This window comes from Camelus bactrianus, chromosome 18 (genome assembly GCF_048773025.1).
Source record: "Camelus bactrianus isolate YW-2024 breed Bactrian camel chromosome 18, ASM4877302v1, whole genome shotgun sequence".
Lineage (NCBI taxonomy): Eukaryota > Metazoa > Chordata > Mammalia > Artiodactyla > Camelidae > Camelus > Camelus bactrianus.
In genome coordinates, this window is record NC_133556.1 from 517379 (window position 1) to 533723 (window position 16345).

General features: G+C 55.5%; 1 protein-coding gene across 2 annotated transcripts in view; it reads right to left on the minus strand.

The window, feature by feature from the left end:
* Positions 1-16345, minus strand: part of ADAP1 (ArfGAP with dual PH domains 1) — a 58579-nt gene that overhangs the window by 458 nt on the left and 41776 nt on the right. For both annotated transcript variants that reach the window (XM_074345479.1, XM_074345480.1), the window contains 6 exons: positions 15085-15197; positions 14154-14300; positions 1320-1403; positions 1057-1119; positions 468-539; positions 28-256 (listed from right to left, as the gene is read on the minus strand). In XM_074345479.1, the coding sequence (XP_074201580.1) occupies positions 28-256; positions 468-539; positions 1057-1119; positions 1320-1403; positions 14154-14300; positions 15085-15197 (708 nt within the window). The remainder of the gene's footprint in view (positions 1-27; positions 257-467; positions 540-1056; positions 1120-1319; positions 1404-14153; positions 14301-15084; positions 15198-16345) is intronic.

A 16345-nucleotide genomic window follows, 5' to 3' on the forward strand; every position in this document is an offset into this window, starting at 1 on the left:
CAGGCCCCAGGCCGCCCCGCACCTCACCTGCGTACTCCTGGGGCAGCATGGGCCGGTCCACCACCGTCCGGAGTGCCTCCATCCACGCACGCTGCTCTGACTCCGTCTCGCAGGCCAGCAGGAACCTGCGCTCGGGCGTGACGATGGTGATGCCGTGTGGCCAGTGGTGGCCCTGGGTGGATGGCGGGAGCCCATCGAGCACCGTGTAGCCACTCTCCCTGCTGCCGATGAAGACCTCCCCACGGGCGAAGGCGTCCTGCAGCGGGCACCAGGCTGAGTGGGGGGCACCAGCCCCCTCCCTCAGCAGCGTGGCCAGCCACCCGCGGCGTGTGTCCAGCAAACGTCGGCCAGTCAGCTCTTCTCGGTTCTGTGGGTAACCCGGGGGGGGGGGGCACAGCCACCCTGTGGGGGGCCCTGCCAGACAGCCCGCGCAGCCCCAGCAGATTTGAGACCACTGCCGTCCTTACCAGGGGGTCTTTGAAGTACATGAGCCTCCGGTCATCCATGGTGAACCAGCGCTTCCGGAAGCCTTCTGTCTGCTGTGGGGCGAGGGTGCCGGGCGGTCACCACCAGGAGGGCGAGGCCGCCAGTTCGTCCACCCACCCATCCTCACTGGCTGATACCTGCTGGGGGCCGGCTGTACACAAGGTCCTCGCACCTACTGCTCCTCCTGCCTCAATGCTCTTGCCCCCCCCCAGCCCCCCCCCCCACCAGCTCCTCCCGTGGGCCCTGTCCACGTGCCTACGGAGTCTGGGCTAGGCTGTGGGCCACCTACATCCTGGGATCCAAGTCTCCTGTGTCCCCCTTCACCCCCCCCCTCCACGGCAGGGTTGGGCTGAGCTGGCTCTGGCCCGAGGGTGCAGAGAGCTGTGAGCGGGGAGGGCAGGAGGCAGGGCTGGGAGGTGGCCCAGGTCAGGGGAGCCTCTGCGCTTACAGGACATTTTGGGGGCAAGTTGAGGCCTCACCTGGCACTGTTGACCCCCATCCCGGCCCCAGGTGACCAAGACGTGATCTTGGAGGGAGGCCTCGGCACCCAGGGCTCCAGCTCAGACTCACCTTGGGCCCCGTCTTCTCCATGTAGCCTTCCTGAAGGTAGTTTCTGGAGAGCTTCGGCACCAGCTAGGGCAGAACCTGGCTCAGCCCCCAGGCCACCCCTCCCTGGCCACCCCCGACTCAGGCACACAGCAGGGGCACCGTGGTCTCCAGGGCCCACAGGCCAGTCACTGGCAGGGATCTCCGGGGGGTCCACGTGGGCCCTTGGTCAGCCCACCACCCGCCGTGCACCCCCACCCGAGGTTGAAGGCAGCACAGCCACTCACATCCGCATCGCTGGCCCCGGGGAAGGCCACCTGCAAGTAGTGGAAGCGTGCGGCCCGGAGCGCGTTGAACCAGTCCACAATCTCCTGGGGGCAGAGGCTGGGTGTGGGCGGTGGCCACAGGCCCCTCCAGACTCACCCCATCCCGCAGCTCCCTGGCCCCACTCAGGCCTGTCCCCACCATGTGCCCAGCTGGCTGCGGGCTGCTGTGGAAACAGGCAGGTGGGGCTCAGGCCTGCTCAGGGAGGGCCCCCAGGGCAGCCTGGAAGGTCAGGGAAGGCGCCACTGCAGGGGCACCAGCCTGGCCAGACACCATGCCGTGGACCTTGTCCCAGCCTGGCCGATGCCCATGCAGTCAGGGAGCAGGCCACACCACAGACAGCCATCTCTGGGCAGGCAGGGGCCAGCAGGCCTTGGGCTGTTGTGCAGCTGCCCCCAGACCCTGATGCTGCTTTGGGCGCTGGCCAGGCTTTTCTGCCATTCGGCTATCTTTATGACCTGACGTCTTGCCTAGAAGGAGGCTCGCCTGTTTTAAACCCACCCAGGCCGCCACCTCCCCTGCCCCCAGGGAGGGAAGGGAGGGCAGAGGGCAGACCCAGGCTCCTGGCTGGACACGGGACGGGAGTGGGTTGGGCTGAATGCCAGAGGCAGAAGCGGCCCCAGGTGCTGCCCTCGGCCCCTATGTGTTGCTGCCCGCCCCCACCCTTCCCTCCTGGCCCAGTGCCTGACCTGGGGTCGGCCCACTCCCACAGCCCCTGTAACTACCCACCCTCTGCCGCTGGCAAGGCCCCATCCTCACCCAGGGTTCCCACCTCTCCTGGCTGCCGGGATCTCCATCCCAGTGACCCCTACACACCTCTCCTCCCCTCACAGGCTCCCCAGTGCCTCCACTCTCAGGCCCTTCCAAGCTGGGGCCTCTCCCAGCACCTGGCCAGAGCCTCCATGGGGTCAGCTGTGCACTGGGTAGACTGCTCCTCCCTGATCCCCAGGGCCACTCGGTGGGCACCACCCTCAGCCAGTCCTGCCTTCATCCCGGTCCCTCCTCTGACCCCGGCTCTGCCCACCACAAGGCAGGCCCGGCTGCAGCGCCCCTGCTCTGTCCTCCCGCTGTGACCCACAGGATCCCCGGCCCACATAGATCAGGCTGGGACCTCTACCCTGATCCCTGCCAGGAACCTCAGCCCAATGCACCTAGCCCCTTGGGTCCCTGCCTGCCTGGTTGCTAGCACTGCTCAGGCCCTACCTTGAATCACTGAAACCAGGCGGCTGGAGGGATCCTCTGGAAGTCCGGTTAGGCAGGGCACCCTCCCCCCACTGCCCACTGCCCACTGCACAGCTGGAAGGACATACCGTCTCTGGTCAGAGCAGGACCATCCCCGGCTGTCCCCGACCCTTCCCTTTTCTGCTTCCCTCCTCCTCATCAGCGTCTCAGACATGACCTGTTTTTTTTCCCACCACAGGGCCTTTGCACGTTCCTTCCTTTCTCCCAGAATGTGTCCACCCCTTGGGATGTTCCTAGTTCTCATAGCCCAGCACTCCACACAGCTGGCCACACCCCACACTCGCCCACCAAGGCACAGCCCTGTCCAACAGGCTCAGCTGTGGCTAGCGCAGGGCCTGGCATGGAGCAGGGGGGATGGAGGGCCGCTGGGGACTCGGGCTAGGACAGCATCTGCTGCACGTGCACAGAGCCCCTGGGCTCCCAGCTCCTGCCCTCTGCCTTACCTGAGTTCAGTCTCCCCTCAGGGAAAGTGAGGGTAGGGGCTTCTGGGTAAAACTGCAGCCCTGCTCACATGGTTGAGCCAGGTCCCCTCCCAAACCTGTTCGTTCCACATAAGGGAATGGTTGCTACAGGAAGGCCTACCCCCAAGACGGGGAGAGTCAGAGTGCTGGGAGCTGCGATCCTGGCCGCTAAGCCTGAGGTCACAGAGGGAAGCTGAGATGTCGCTGTGTGTACTGATGACCCCCAGGACTTAGGGAGGCACAGTCTGCGCTCCCCTGGAAGTGGGAGGGGCTCTGAGCGGGAGAATTGGTTGAAACACCAACCCTTGTAGGACCACGAGCTCGCATCCCCTTGCAACTACAACAGAACCACAGCTGACTGCAGACAACCACTGAAAAGAGACCGAAACTTAGCAAAGATCCGTCTTCAACTGGAAACAAAGAGGGACCCACAGCAGGACGGCAGGAGGGGCGTGTTCACAATATAACCGGGTCCCATAACCCCCAGGTGGGCGACCCACAAGCTGAAGAATAATTAAGGTGCAGAGGCCCTCCCACAGGAGTGACAGTTCTGAGCCCCATGTCAGGCTCCCCAGCCCGGGGCTCCGGCACTGGGAGGAGGAGACCCCAGGACATCTGGTTTTGTAGGCCAGTGGGGCTTAGCTCCAGGAGCCCCATGGGACTGGGGGAAACAGACTTCATTCTCTTGGGAAGCGTACACAGAATCTTGTGTGCGCCAGGTCCAAGGGCACAGGCAGTGATTCCGTAGCAACCTGAGCCGGGCCTACCTGCTGCTTTTGGAGGGTCTCCTGGGGAGGTAGGGGACGGCTGCGGCTCACCCAGGGGACATAAAAGTTGGTGGCAAACATTCCAGGAGTGTTCATCTACATGAGCTTTCCTGGAGGCTGACATCTTGACCGGCTCATTAGCATCAAGACCCAGCCCAAGCCAACAGCCTGTGGGGAACCCTCAGGCCAAACAACGTACAGGGTGGACACACAGCCCCACCCATCAGCAGAATAACATGGTCCTATCCACCAGAGGTCCAGGACAGAGTGGGCAGACCCTGGCTCTTCCTGCCAGGAACCCTGCCTAAGCCTCTAGTCCAGTCTCACCCACCAGGGGCAGATGCCAGAAATAAGAGAACAACAATCCTAAAGCCTGTGGAAAGAATCCACACACACAGGCCACACTCTATCCTGGGACTGGCTGGACCCTGACCCTTGGGTGACAAGAGAGGAGTGCACTGCTGAGACGCACAGGACGTCTCCCAGAGGGCCACCTCTCCAAGACTGAGAAACGTTAACTAACCTATCTAAAGATACAAATAGAAAGACAGACAACATGAGGCAGCAGAGGAGTATCTCCCAGGCCAAGGCACAAGACAAAATCCCAGAAGAAGAAATAAGTGATTAGGAGATAGGCAATTTATCCGAGAAAGAGTTTCAAGTAATGATGGTGATGACGATCAGAGAACTCAAGAGGAATATAGATGCACAGAGCGAAGTTTTTAGCAAACAGTTGGAAAACATAAAGAATACCCAGAGCTGAAGAATAAAATCACTGAAATGAACAACACACTAGAAGGAACAAGAATAGATTAAATGAGGCGGAAGAACGGATCAGTGAGCTAGAAAACAGATTAGTGGAAATCACCACTGCAGAACATAATAAAGAAGAATGAAAAGAAATGAGCATAGTGTAAGAGAACTCTGGGACAACATGAAGCACACTAATATTTGCATTACAGGTGTCCCAGAAAGAGAAGAGAGAGAGAAAAATTTTTGAAGAGACAGTAACTGAAAACTTCCCCAACTTGGGGAAGGAAACAGTCACCCAAGTCCAGGAAGTGCAGAGTTCCACACGGAATCGGGATCGACTCAAAGAGGAACACACCGAGGCACACAGTGATCAAATTGACAAAAATGGAAGATAAGGAGAAAATTTTGAAATTAGCAAGAGAAAAGCAACGAATGACATACTAGGGAACTCCCTTGAGGTTATCGGCTGACTTTTCAGCAGAAACTCTGCAGGCCACAAGGGAGGGGCACGAAATATTTAAAGTGATGAGAGGGGGAAGCTTACAACCAAGAACACTCTGTCCAGCAAGGCTCTCGTTCAGACCTGACGGAGAGATCAAAAGCTTCACAGACAAGCAAAAGCTAAAAGAATTCAGCACCACCAAACCAGCCTTACAACAAATGTTAAAGGACCTTCTCTAGTCATCAAACCGCAAGAAAAGAGAACAAAAAGAAGAAAGAGAAAAAAAAAAAAACTACAAAACAATTAGCAAAAGGCAATGAGAACATACATATCAAAAATTACCTTAAATGTAAATGGATTAAACACTCCAACCAAAAGGCACAGACCGGCTGAATGGATATGAAAACAAGACCCATATATGCACTGTCTACGAGACCCACCTCACAGCTAGAGACACCTGCAGGCTGAAAATAAGGGTATGGAAAATGATATTCCATGCACACAGAAACGAGAAGAAAGCTGGAGTAGCAATACTTACATCAGACAAAGTAGATTTTAAAATAAAGCCTGTTACAAGAGACAAAGAAGGACACTACATAATGCTCAAGGGGCCAATCCAAGAAGAAGGCGTAACAAGTGTAAATAAATATGCACCCAACCTAGGAGCACCTCAATACATAAGGCGACTGTTAACAGACATAAAAGGGGAAATTGACAATAACAAAAATAGTGGGGACCCTAGCACCCCACTTCCGTCAATGGACAGGTCACCCGGACAGAAAGCCAGTAAGGAAACACTAGAGCAGACGGACTTGACTGATGATGTCTGTAGAGCATCCTGTCCGGAAGCAACAGAACACACCTTCTTCTCAAGTGTGCACAGAGCATTGTCCGGAATAGACCACATGCTGGCCCACAAAGCAAGCCTCGGTAAATTTAAGAAAATTGAAATTGTTCTGAGCATCTTTTCAGACCACAGTACTATAAGGTCAGAAATCAACTACTAGAAAAACTGCAAAAACTGCAAACACGTGGAGACTAAGCAACCAGTGGATCACTGAGGAAATCAGAAAGTACTTTGAGACAAATGAAAACGCAAGCACAGTGATCCCAGACCTCTGGGACACAGCAGAAGCCGTTCTCAGAGGGAAGTTTACAGCGACACAAGCCTACCTCAGGAAAGGAAAATCTCAGGTAAACAACCTAACCTTACACCTAAAGCAGCTGGAGAAAGAACAAACAAAACTCAAAGTTAGTAGCGGGAGAGAAATCATAAAGATTAGAGCAGAAATAAATAAAATAGAGATTAAAAAAAATAGAAAAGATCAATGAAACTAAAAGCTGGTTCTTTGAAAAGATAAACGAAACTGATAGACCTTTAGTCAGACTCATCAAGAAAAAATGGGAGAGGCCAAATTAACAAGACCAGAAGCGAAAAGAAGTTACGACACCAAAGAAATACAAGGGGTCATAAGAGGCTACTACGAGCAACTGCACGCCAACAAAAGGGACAACGTGGAAGGAATGGACGGTTTCTTAGAAAGGTACAACGTGCCAGGCCTGCCCCATGAAGCAGCAGCAGACAGCGTGCACAGGCCAGCCGCCAGCACCGGGGCGGATCAGTAGTTAGAGCCCCCAGCGGTCAAGCCCAGGGCCCGACGGCGTCACAGGCACGCTCCACCGAGCACTCAGGGAGGTGTTAGCGCCTACCCTCCTGCAACTATTCCGAAAACTGCAGAGGAAGGAACACTTCCAAAATCATTCTGAGGCCACCATCACCTGATACCAAAACGAGACGAAGATAACACAAAAAAAGAAAATTACAGGCCAATATCACTTACGAATATAGATGCAAAAATCCTCAACAAAATACTAGCAATTCGGCTCCAACAGTGCATTACAAGGATCACACACCAATATCACGTGGGGTTTCTCCCGGGTTGCAGGGAGTTTTCAGTATCCGCAAATTAATCAATGTGATACACACATTAATTAATTGAAGATTAAAAATCGTATGATCATCTCAACAGATGCATTAGAAGCTTTTGGTAAAATTCGACATCCATTTATGATAAAACCTGTCTAGACACTGGGCACAGAGGGAACATACGTCAACACAGGAAAGGCCACACGCGACAGGCCCGCAGCGCACGCCCTGCTTCGCGGGGAGAGACTGAAGGCCTCCCGCTCAGGTCAGGAGCAGGATGAGGGCGGCGCTCTTGCCACTTCTATCCAACACAGTCTGGAAGTCCTGGCCGCAGCAGTCAGAGGAGAAACAGAAACAAAGGAATCCAAACGGGAAACAAAGAAGTGAAACTGTCACTCTTTGCAGATGACATGATACTGTGCATAGAAAACCCTAAAGAAGTGACCAGAAAACTACTGGAGCTCAACAATGAATTTGGTAAAGCTGCAGGACACAAAATTGATATACAGAAGCCGGCTGCATTTCTATACACTAACAACAAAACAGAAGAAAAAGAAATTAAGGAAACACCACCATTCATCATCCCGCCAAAAAGAACAAAGTACCGGAGAGCAAACCTACCCGAAACGGCAAAAGCCCTGTGCTCTGAAACCGCAAGGCTCGATGACAGAAACCGAAGATGCATAAACAAGCGAGCAACGTGCATGCCGTGTTCCTGCACTGGCAGAGTCAGCGCTGTTAAAGTGGCCGCCCTGCCCAAGGCGACGCAGAGACTCAACGTGCTCCCAGTCAAATCACCAACGGCGTTCTTCGCAGAGCTGGCGCAAAAAGTGTCAGAATTCGCATGGGAGCACGGAGGACCCCAACAGCCGAAACAATCTTGGAAACGAAGAACGGAGCTGGGGAATCACGCTTCCCGACTTCAGACTTTACCACAAAGCTGCAGTCATCAAAACAGTACGGTACTGGCACAAAAACAGACACACAGATCAATGGAACAGGATAGAGTCCAGAGATAAACCCATGCACTTGTGGGCAATCCATGACAAAGGAGGCAGGAACACACAATGGAGAAAGACAGGCTCTTCAAGAAGTGGTGCGGGGACAGCTGGACGGCCACCTGTAGAAGACTGAGATTAGAACATCCTCCAACACCATCTGCAGATACAAACTCCAAATGGATTAAAGACTTAAATTAAGACCAGAGAGTATAAAACCCTGGAGGAAAACACAGGCAGCGCACTCTTGGACATAAAGCACAGCAATGCATTTTTTGAACCAGCTCCTGGAGTCGTGGACACAAAAGCAAAAGTAAACAAATGGGATCTTATTGAACTTAGAGGCTTTCACACAGCTAAGGATCTATCAACAAAACAAAAAGACAACCTACAGAATGTGAGAAAAGATTTGCAAATGACATGACCAACAAGGGACTAATTTCCAAAATATACAAACAGCTCATACACCTTAATATCAAAAGAACAAGCAACCCAATCAAAAAATGGGCGGAAGACCAAAACAGACGTCTCTCCAAAGAAGGCAGACAGACGGCAAACAAGCACATGGAAAGATGCTCAACATCACTGATTGTCAGAGAAATGCAAATCAAAGCCACAATGAGATGCCACCTCACACCAGTCAGAATGGCCAGCATTCAAAAGTCTACAAATGACAAATGCTGGGGAGGCCGTGGAGAACAGGGAGCCCTCCTGCACTGCTGGTGGGAATGCAGTTTGGTGCAGCCACTGTGAGGACAGTATGGAGGTTCCCAAAGAAACTAAAAGCAGCCTTACTATATGATTCAGCAAGCCCACTCCTGGGCATATACCTTGAGAAAAAAAATAATTCAAAAAGACGCCTGCACCCCAATGTTCACAGCAGCACTATTTACAGTAGCCAAGACGTGGAAACAGCCCAAATATCCATCAACAGACGACTGGATAGAGAAGATGTGGTATATTTATACAGTGGAGTACTACTCAGCCATGAAAAGAGTAAAATAATGCCATTTGCAGCAACATGGATGGACCTGGAGATCGTCCTTCTAAGTGAAGTGAAGCCAGAAAGAGAAAGACAAACACCATATGACAGCACTTATAAGCGGAATCTTTTAAAAAAGGACACAGATGAACTACTTATGACTTACAACTCAGATGACTGAGTCCTTAAATACGTGTGAGCACCTCTGACTGCCCTTTATGACTGGGTTACCGCATTCTGCTGGTTCTTATTTTGTGGCTGGCTTATTCCTTTGACAACAGTGTGAGTTTAAAAAGCTGTAGCTCTAAACTCTCCTTAGAAACACTGAACAGGACATATACGTAAATGTTTAAATGGGTTTCTCTCAGTGAGTTGCTCTTCCTAGAATAAACTTTGTTTATCCCCCCAAAACAACAGTAACCCCCCTAAAAAAAAAAAAGCTGAAAAGAGGACTGTGGGAAGGTGGTGGGGCAGGAAGCACCAGGAACCTGCCTCGTGCCTGGGAAACACTGGCACTGGCAGAATCTGCCAGCTGTAACCATCTTGGAATTCTGAAGTCTGTTGAAGTCTTGCAACTTGGAGGGGAAGATGTGGAGAGTAAATTGTGGTTTATTTCAGTCAGTTTCAGCTCCAAGCACAGATGCAGCTCCAGCCCCTCCAGCCCCACGCCCAGGACAGGCAGCTGTGCGGCCATTCCCGGAGCAACTTAAACTCTGCAGGAGTCAGGCTGAGCCAAAAGGACCCTGTGTGCCACACATCAGGGATCTGTGCTCTGATCACAGCTCAGCGGGGTGGGGGGCATTGCTGCAGCTCAGGGGCTTCCCAGAGATTCAAGAGGCCAGCACCCTCGTTCCCTCCTTTTTGCTTTTCCCTCTGGGAGCCAGACATTAAGGACTAGGACATTCAGAAACAACTGCATGTGCAGAGGAAGTTAGGAGGTGACCACACACGACCTGGGAGAGGCTCAGCACAGAGGTGAGCAGAAAGTAAGTTTCCATTTCACGTTGATCCTCAGCACAGTCAACAGCAATGAGTGAATGAGTGAGTGAATGAAGGGAAAGAAAGAAGAAAAAGGGAGAAAGGAAGGAAGAAAGAAAAAGAAAAGAGGAAGCCAACACAACAACAGCAGCAGCAAAGGCAACCCCTGGGGGAGGGGGCACATCTGGTTCCAGAGTTACCACGTAACCATGTTCAGATGTCCAGTGTTCAAAAAAAAATCACAAGGCACACAGGAAGACCGGAAATAAATCATCCGAATCCGCCTGTGGAAAGACGTGATGGCAGATACACTTGATAAAGACTTTAAAACATCGGCCTTAAAGATGCTCGAAGAGCTAAAAGTATATGTGGAAGAAGTCAACAAAGGGCATGAACAGGTGGAGATAACAGCAAAGAGACAGAAAATCTAAAAAGAACCCTAAGGGAAGTTCTGGGACCTGAGGTATGATCAGCGAAAACTTCACGACAGCGACTCAAAGGCGGGTATGAGCAGGAGGAAGACTCAGTGAACTTGAAGGTAAGAAAATGCGAATTACCAAGGCTGAGGAACAGAGAAAAGACCGAAGAGAAGGGAGCAGGGCCTCAGGGGCCCGTGGGACACCATGAAGCCGACCAGCATGTGCACTGTGGGAGCCCCGGAAGTGGGGAAGGCAGGGAAAGGGGCAGCAAGAACGTTCCGAGAAGTACGGCTGAGCGGGGGGCACAGCTCCGCGGCAGGGCGGGCCGAGTGCGCACCGGGTCCTGCGTTCATCCCCTGCACCTCCGTTTAAAAAGAAGAAGAAACATGGTTGAAAACTTTCCAGATCTGGGGACAGGCATGCATACAAAGACACAGGTAGGATAGAGCAAGCAGGAGGCCCGGTCTGAGACATGTGACCAAGCTCTCCAAAGATACAGAACCTCGGAAGCAGCGGGAGAGGAACGATTCGTCATACACGGGGACCCTCAAATGGGGATGAGCAGATTTCTCATAGGCAGCCTTGGAGGCACAAGACAGGCGGCCAATACTTTCAAAGTGCTCAAAGGAAAAAACTGTCAACAAAAGATCCAGCATCCACGCCAAACTGCGCTTCAGAAGTGAGAGGGCAGTGGAGACACGCCTCGACTTCCAGGAGCCGAGGGAGCTCATGACCTGGGCCTGTCCTGCAGGAAGTGCTCCCGGGGGTCCTGCAGGCGCCACGAACGGACGCTAGACAGCGCCTCGGAGCCCCGCGGAGAAGCCGGGATCTCAGCAGCAGTCGGTACACGGGCAGTGACGAAAGCGGGTGCTATCGGAACCATGGCTCTAGCTACTTCTTGTTACCTGCGTGATTTGCCAGACTAACACTTTCAAAGAAAAAGTTACCGTCAAAGTGTCATTGTCACTTGGGGCTGGGATGCCAGACCCTGTTTTTTTACACACTTTAGGAGACAGCGCACTTAAAGTAATCAGCAGTCTGTGTTCTGGAGCACGTGTTGTACGAAGATGAATTTTGTGACATCAGCCACCGGAAGGAGTGGGGCTGGGGCTGCAAAGTCGTAGAATTTTGTATGTTATTGAAAAAAATAGTACTTAAAATCTGCCATATGTTCAGTTTAGGAAGTTGTAACTTAATACGTTAAATGCAGCCCCCATGGTAACCACAACAATAGTGACAGAACATACACAGAAGGAGATAAAGAACGGAAACACTTCACTACCAAAAAAACACACAGAAAAGAAGGCGGGAACGCAGGAGCTGAGCGCTAACGTCCTACAGGCTGGACAGGACGCAGACGGCGCGAGGACAGGAGTCCGCCCTCCTCGTCAGCAGTTATTATAGACGCAAGTGACCTCAACCCTCCAACCAAGAGAGACGGGCAGGGCAGATAAAAGCGCTCGCTCCACTAGACCCTGTCCGCAGGAGACTCACTCAGGTCCACAGGCACAAACAGGGTGAAGGCAAAAGGATGGGAAAAGACGTGCAAACAGTAAAAAAAAAAAAAAAAAAAAAAAAGCAGACTAGCTATAGTAATTTCAGACAGAACAGACTTGCGCTCAGCAGGCTTACAGGAGACGAGGAAGAACGTTACGTATTAATAAAGGTTTAACACGGCAAGAAGATAAACCATGAGTGAATATTCACACACCCGGTGACAGACCGTCCAAATACATGAAGCAAAACCGGCAGAACTGACTGGGAGAAAACGGACGGTCCTAGAGCAACAGCTGGACACCTCAGCGCCCCACCCCCAGCGGCGGGCGGGACAACCAGACGGAAGGCGAGCCCGGAAGCAGAGGACCGAGCACAGCGCGGCAAGGAGGCCTGGCCGACACGCGCAGCGCGCCCCCGACAGCGACAGCAGGGCGCCCTCCCGGGGGCGCGCGCGACGTTTCACCCACAGACTACACGCTGGGCCACAAGGAAGGGCTCAGTGTTTTAAAAGACAGACGTCGTATGAAGCGTCTTCCCTGGTCACAGCGGGATGAAGCTGGAAACCATCGCCAAGGAAAACTGCGAAGTTCACAAAACCGTGGGGCTCAAATAGCCAACAGAACAGAAGAAATCACAAAGGAAATGAGAAAATATTCAGAGACACATGAAAACGGAAACACAACCTGCCAAACTTGCGGGATCAGCGAAAGCAGAACCTGGGGAAGCGCAGCGCTGACTCTGAGGTGCAGGAAAGCTGTCAGATCACCAGCCCTGACTCGCCAGCTCGAGTAACTAGAAAAAGAAGAAGTAAACCCAAAGCTAGAGGGAAGGGGGAGAAAAGGTCTGAGCAGAGGTGGACGAAACACAGAAGGAAAGGCCAAGGGAGAAGGTGAAGGTGACCAAAAGCTCCTTCTTCCAAAGACGAAGAGAACTGACAACCCGTGAGTGACGGGGACTAGGGAAGGAGGCTCACGCTGCTGAAGTCGAAGAGGACGGAGAGGGCACTGCTGCCAGCCCCGCAGAAGCAGAGCGGCCGCAAGAGAGGCTGTGAGCAACGGCGCAGCAGCCGACTGGGCGGCCGGTGAGCCCGGGTGACCCCCAGGACAGACCATGAGCACACAGACGGCCGGAGCAGAGCTGCGGCTGGTAAGGAGGCTGGGCCAGTCATCCAAAGTCAACAGAGCAAAGCCTGGGCCTCCAGGCTTCACTGGTGAGTTCTACCGAACATTTAAAGGAAAACCAGCACCAGTCCTCAAAGGTTCCCAAAAACTGAAGAGGAGGGAACACTTCCTAACTCACTTGTGAGCCCAGAGTAACCCTGATATCAGAGCCAGACAAAGTGCAAGACAAGACGCCCGCGGGCCAGGTGCCTTACGGACAGTGGCGCAGGGCCCTCGGCGGCGTTCCAGCAAACCGGACGCGGCCGCACGTGCAAGGGCTCTCCGCCATGGCCGAGCGGCAGCGTCCCTGGGGTGCGAGGGCGGCTCGGCACGTGGGACCCTGACAGCGCACCACCCCACGCAAGCAGGAGGGAGGGAAGCAGCACGAGCACTTCGGCGCAAGCGGAAAGCGCGTTTGACAAAGTTCATACGGAACCTCAGCCAGAACCTCCCTGAAAAGGAAGAATAAAACTCGAGGGATTCACTTCTGACCGCAAACCCCAGGAGCCTAAGCAGCGTGGTCCCAGCCTAAAGACAGACGCACGTACATGCCAGTGGCACAGAGCAGGGAGCCCGGAAGTAAACTTCGTGTTCAGTCAGATGGCCTTTGACGAGGGCGCCAAGATCACTGATGGAAAAGGACAGTCTTTTGCACAGACGGTGCTGGGAAGACTGGAAGGCCACGTGCAGAAGAGTGCACGCCCCCCCCCCCCCACAGCACACGTGAAAATCAGCTCGGGAAGGATCAGGGACCTGAACGTGAGTCCTGAAGTAGCAGAGCTCTCGTGCGGAAGCAGGGCAGGCGCCTCACGGCGTTGGACCTGATCGTGAGCTCTTTGGTGCAACACCAGCGGCGCACACACAGAAGAAAAAGAAACAGATTGGACTTCGCGAACGTTTTTAAATTTCATGCGTCAAAAGGCACTATTCACTGAAAAGGCAACCTGCAGACTGGGGGAAGATGTTTGCAAATCGTGCACCTGAGGAGGGACCGACACCCGAGTCTCCAGAGGGCCCTCAGGACAGGCTGAGGGGCTCTGCCTGGGCTCCTCCTGGAAGAGAGGCCGGCCGGGGGACGCTGCGCCCGCTGCTCTCCGTGAGGCCCCCCTCCAGCCATGGAGGGGTGTCAGTGGCCCCGTGCCCCCGCCCCGCCCACCGCCCGCACACCCACCTTCCCGTCCTCGTGGTAGACGAAGATGTTGCGGGTACTGTTGTCCTTCAGGTAGGTGACCTGCAGGCCGTGCGGGTGGCCGATCTTGGCCGGCTGGAAGGTGGCGTTCAGATGCTCTATCTTCATGATGGCCTTGGGCTCCTTGGCCTGGGAAGCAAGGCCAGGCCTTGGAGCTGGGCAGGCAGGGAGAGGGCAGGGTGGGCTCTGGATGCTGGCCGCAGACCTGCGGTCCTGTGCGGCTCTGGGCAAGTTACCTACCTGCTCTGGGCCTGGGCTCTCTGGTCGGTAAGTCTAAGGTGACGGCATCCCCTCCCAGGGGACCATGAGGGCGGGCAGACCCCTCCTCTGCCCTCTGTCTGGTCTGCCCCCAGTGCCGGCCCTCCCTCTTCCTGCTCCCCCGCGCTGCCAGCCCCACCTCTGTGCGTCCCTGTGCTGGGGGCTGGGAGGCCACCGTGCAGGGGCCTCTGCCCGGGCAGCCAGCCTGTGGGCCAGGAGCTGCCATGGTTACTGCGTCACAGGCCACCTTCTGACCTGGGCTGGTCTGGGTAGGAGTGGGGCTCGGCCAGCTGCAGGGCCTCTGGGACCCTCCTGCTGGCCCCCACACGCTGCCTGGGAGCCCAGGGTCTCCCAGACATGTGCTTGCTGGGTGGGGTGACCACCAACCTCAGCCAGTCCCCTCCGTCCCTCTCAGGCCTGGAGTGACCACTAGGGAAGGGCTCGCCACACCTGCTCCCCCAGCATCTCCCACCGTCACAGGGAGCGACTGTGTCCAAGGGGTGGGTGGGCTGTTCTGGGCGGGGGCGTGGCTCTGGAGACGGCACGGGGGCTGTGGAGCACGTGGTGCCGCTGTCTGGGGACGATGTCTCCCTGGGTGGGAGGCCTGAACACCAGCCTAGGACGGGCACCCACCCTTGCCCTGAGCCCAGCTCACGTCACTCCTGTTGAAATACTTCAGGGCTCCTTCTCGTTCCGTCAGCACGAACTTCCGGCTTAAAAACTGCCCGTTGTCCCGGCCGCGCTTCCAGAGGAAGCCTTCTCGGTACCCTGTGGGGAGAGATGGTCAGATGGAAGGTGTGGCAGGTGCTCCTGTCCCCAGGGAACTGCTGACCCGTAGGTTGCAGGAGGCCGGCGATGTGAGCGGGAGTCTGAGCCGAGGCCGGGGACCCTGGGCTGCCCCCGCACTGGGCCACCCGCTGCTGCCCACGCCCCCGCGCGGCGCCCAAGCCCTCTTTTCTTCTCTCCCAGGTGTGGCCCCCACACAGGGACGTGAGTGTGGCTCTCAGTGTGTAGGCCCCCAGGCCCCTGGCAGCACACACCCCTGTGACCACCTGCATGACCACCAGTGTCCAACGCCGAGCCCACAGAACCTTCGGTGGTGCCAGGGCTTTGCAGGGGTGGGGGTGGACGATCACCGTGGACTGTCCAGGGGCCCAAGGTCACCACAAGGGTCCTCACGAGGGGGCAGAGGGAGAAGGGACGACAGAAACACTGTGGAGCCCCCAGGGCTGGGGAACGTGGAGAGGGCCCCAGGGGCTGGGCGATGCGGCCGGGAGACCCTCGGAGCCTCTGAGGAGCCAGCCCGGCTGCACCCTGACCTCTGGAGCGCGGTCCTCCAGACCGCGACAGCCCAGTCTCCTGTGCCTGGAGCCGTGGGCGGCCGTCCCTGCGGCAGGAGGAAGGAGGGCAGTGGACGCGTCCAGCCCGGTGCCCCTCTCACCCAGAGGGCCCCCCGCATGTGCTCTGGGGCCCAGCTCCCTCAACACCACGTTGCCGGGCTGTCCCCATGCTCTGGGCTGTGCCCCCCAGGTGCCCCACCTCCCTTGGGCATGTTCTGGGGGCCACAGGGGCAGGGCCCGGGGCTCCGTGGAGACCGCCCAGCGCTCTCCTTGGGGACGGTGCCCACTGCTCGTGCAGCTAACAGCCCTGCGGGTGCCACTGGGGCTGGTCCCTGCGGCGGGGGGTGCCCTGCACTGCGCCAGTTCTGCAGCCTGTGCCCAGCCCCTGAGGGCTGTGGCTGGGGTACTTCGGTCGACCCTGCTAGGCCCTGACCCTCAAGCCTGCAGCTACCCCTGCCCAGCCCTCTGCTGCCCTGGCAGCCCCGGCCCAACACCATGGAGACAAGGGGCTGTTTCTCTGCTCTCGAGACACATGGCCATAAAAAGGCAGCGTCCTGGTGTCGAGGAGGGGGCAGC